This window comes from Mandrillus leucophaeus, unplaced genomic scaffold, assembly GCF_000951045.1.
Source record: "Mandrillus leucophaeus isolate KB7577 unplaced genomic scaffold, Mleu.le_1.0 Scaffold53, whole genome shotgun sequence".
NCBI classification, from domain to species: domain Eukaryota; kingdom Metazoa; phylum Chordata; class Mammalia; order Primates; family Cercopithecidae; genus Mandrillus; species Mandrillus leucophaeus.
Genome location: NW_012105697.1, coordinates 1345678 through 1346305, shown reverse-complemented (window position 1 = coordinate 1346305; position 628 = coordinate 1345678). Strand labels below are relative to the sequence as shown.

At 61.8% G+C, this 628-nt stretch overlaps 1 protein-coding gene across 1 annotated transcript in view; it reads right to left on the bottom strand.

Annotated features, from left to right (window-relative positions):
* Positions 1 to 628, bottom strand: part of TMEM190 (transmembrane protein 190) — a 9463-nt gene that overhangs the window by 2470 nt on the left and 6365 nt on the right. The window contains exons 5-6 of the mRNA XM_011997019.1: positions 499 to 521; positions 230 to 236 (exon numbers count right to left, since the gene is read on the bottom strand). Of these exons, the coding sequence (XP_011852409.1) occupies positions 230 to 236; positions 499 to 521 (30 nt within the window). The remainder of the gene's footprint in view (positions 1 to 229; positions 237 to 498; positions 522 to 628) is intronic.

Genomic DNA, 628 nt, shown 5'->3' with positions numbered 1-628 from the left:
CCTTATGGGACATCACCCCAGTAACCGGCCGCGCCCGCCTGCCCGCCAGGCCCCAGGATTCTGAGTTCTGTTGCTAGGGAGTCGCCGCGGCAACGGGAATGAAGGGGGGTGGGGGGGCTTCACACCAGCCTGGCCATGCCTGGTCTAGGGTGTTGATTCTTTAGGTACCTGGTGGGGGGGGGGGCGTCTCAGGTTTAGAAGAACCTCCTTGGCAACTTACGGCGGGGACCAGAAGTCTGGGAGGGCGCGGGGGGGTCTGGGGTGTGTCTCCACATCACCCAGGGTGCCCTGAGGGGTGGGAACTGGGAGGTCTTGCGAGGGAATTCCTTTCCTTAGGAAAGTGATACCTGAGAAGGTGGATTCGGGTGGCCCGAAGGCTCAGGAAACCTCGTTGCTAGGGAGTGTTTCGCCTTAGCAACCAGGGGAAGGGGGGCTGGGAGACACAGAGGCCTCACTGAGCCCCATTGTTGGGGAAGGTCCCCCCCCCACCACCCCGGCAACAAGGAGACCTTGGAAGGAGATGAGACAATGGGGGCCGGAGCCTAAGTCCAGGGGACCCCAAGAGGCTTTTTGTCTCAGACACGCCAGGCCTGCTGTCTAGGGAATGTTTAGCAGGGAAGGCCATAGG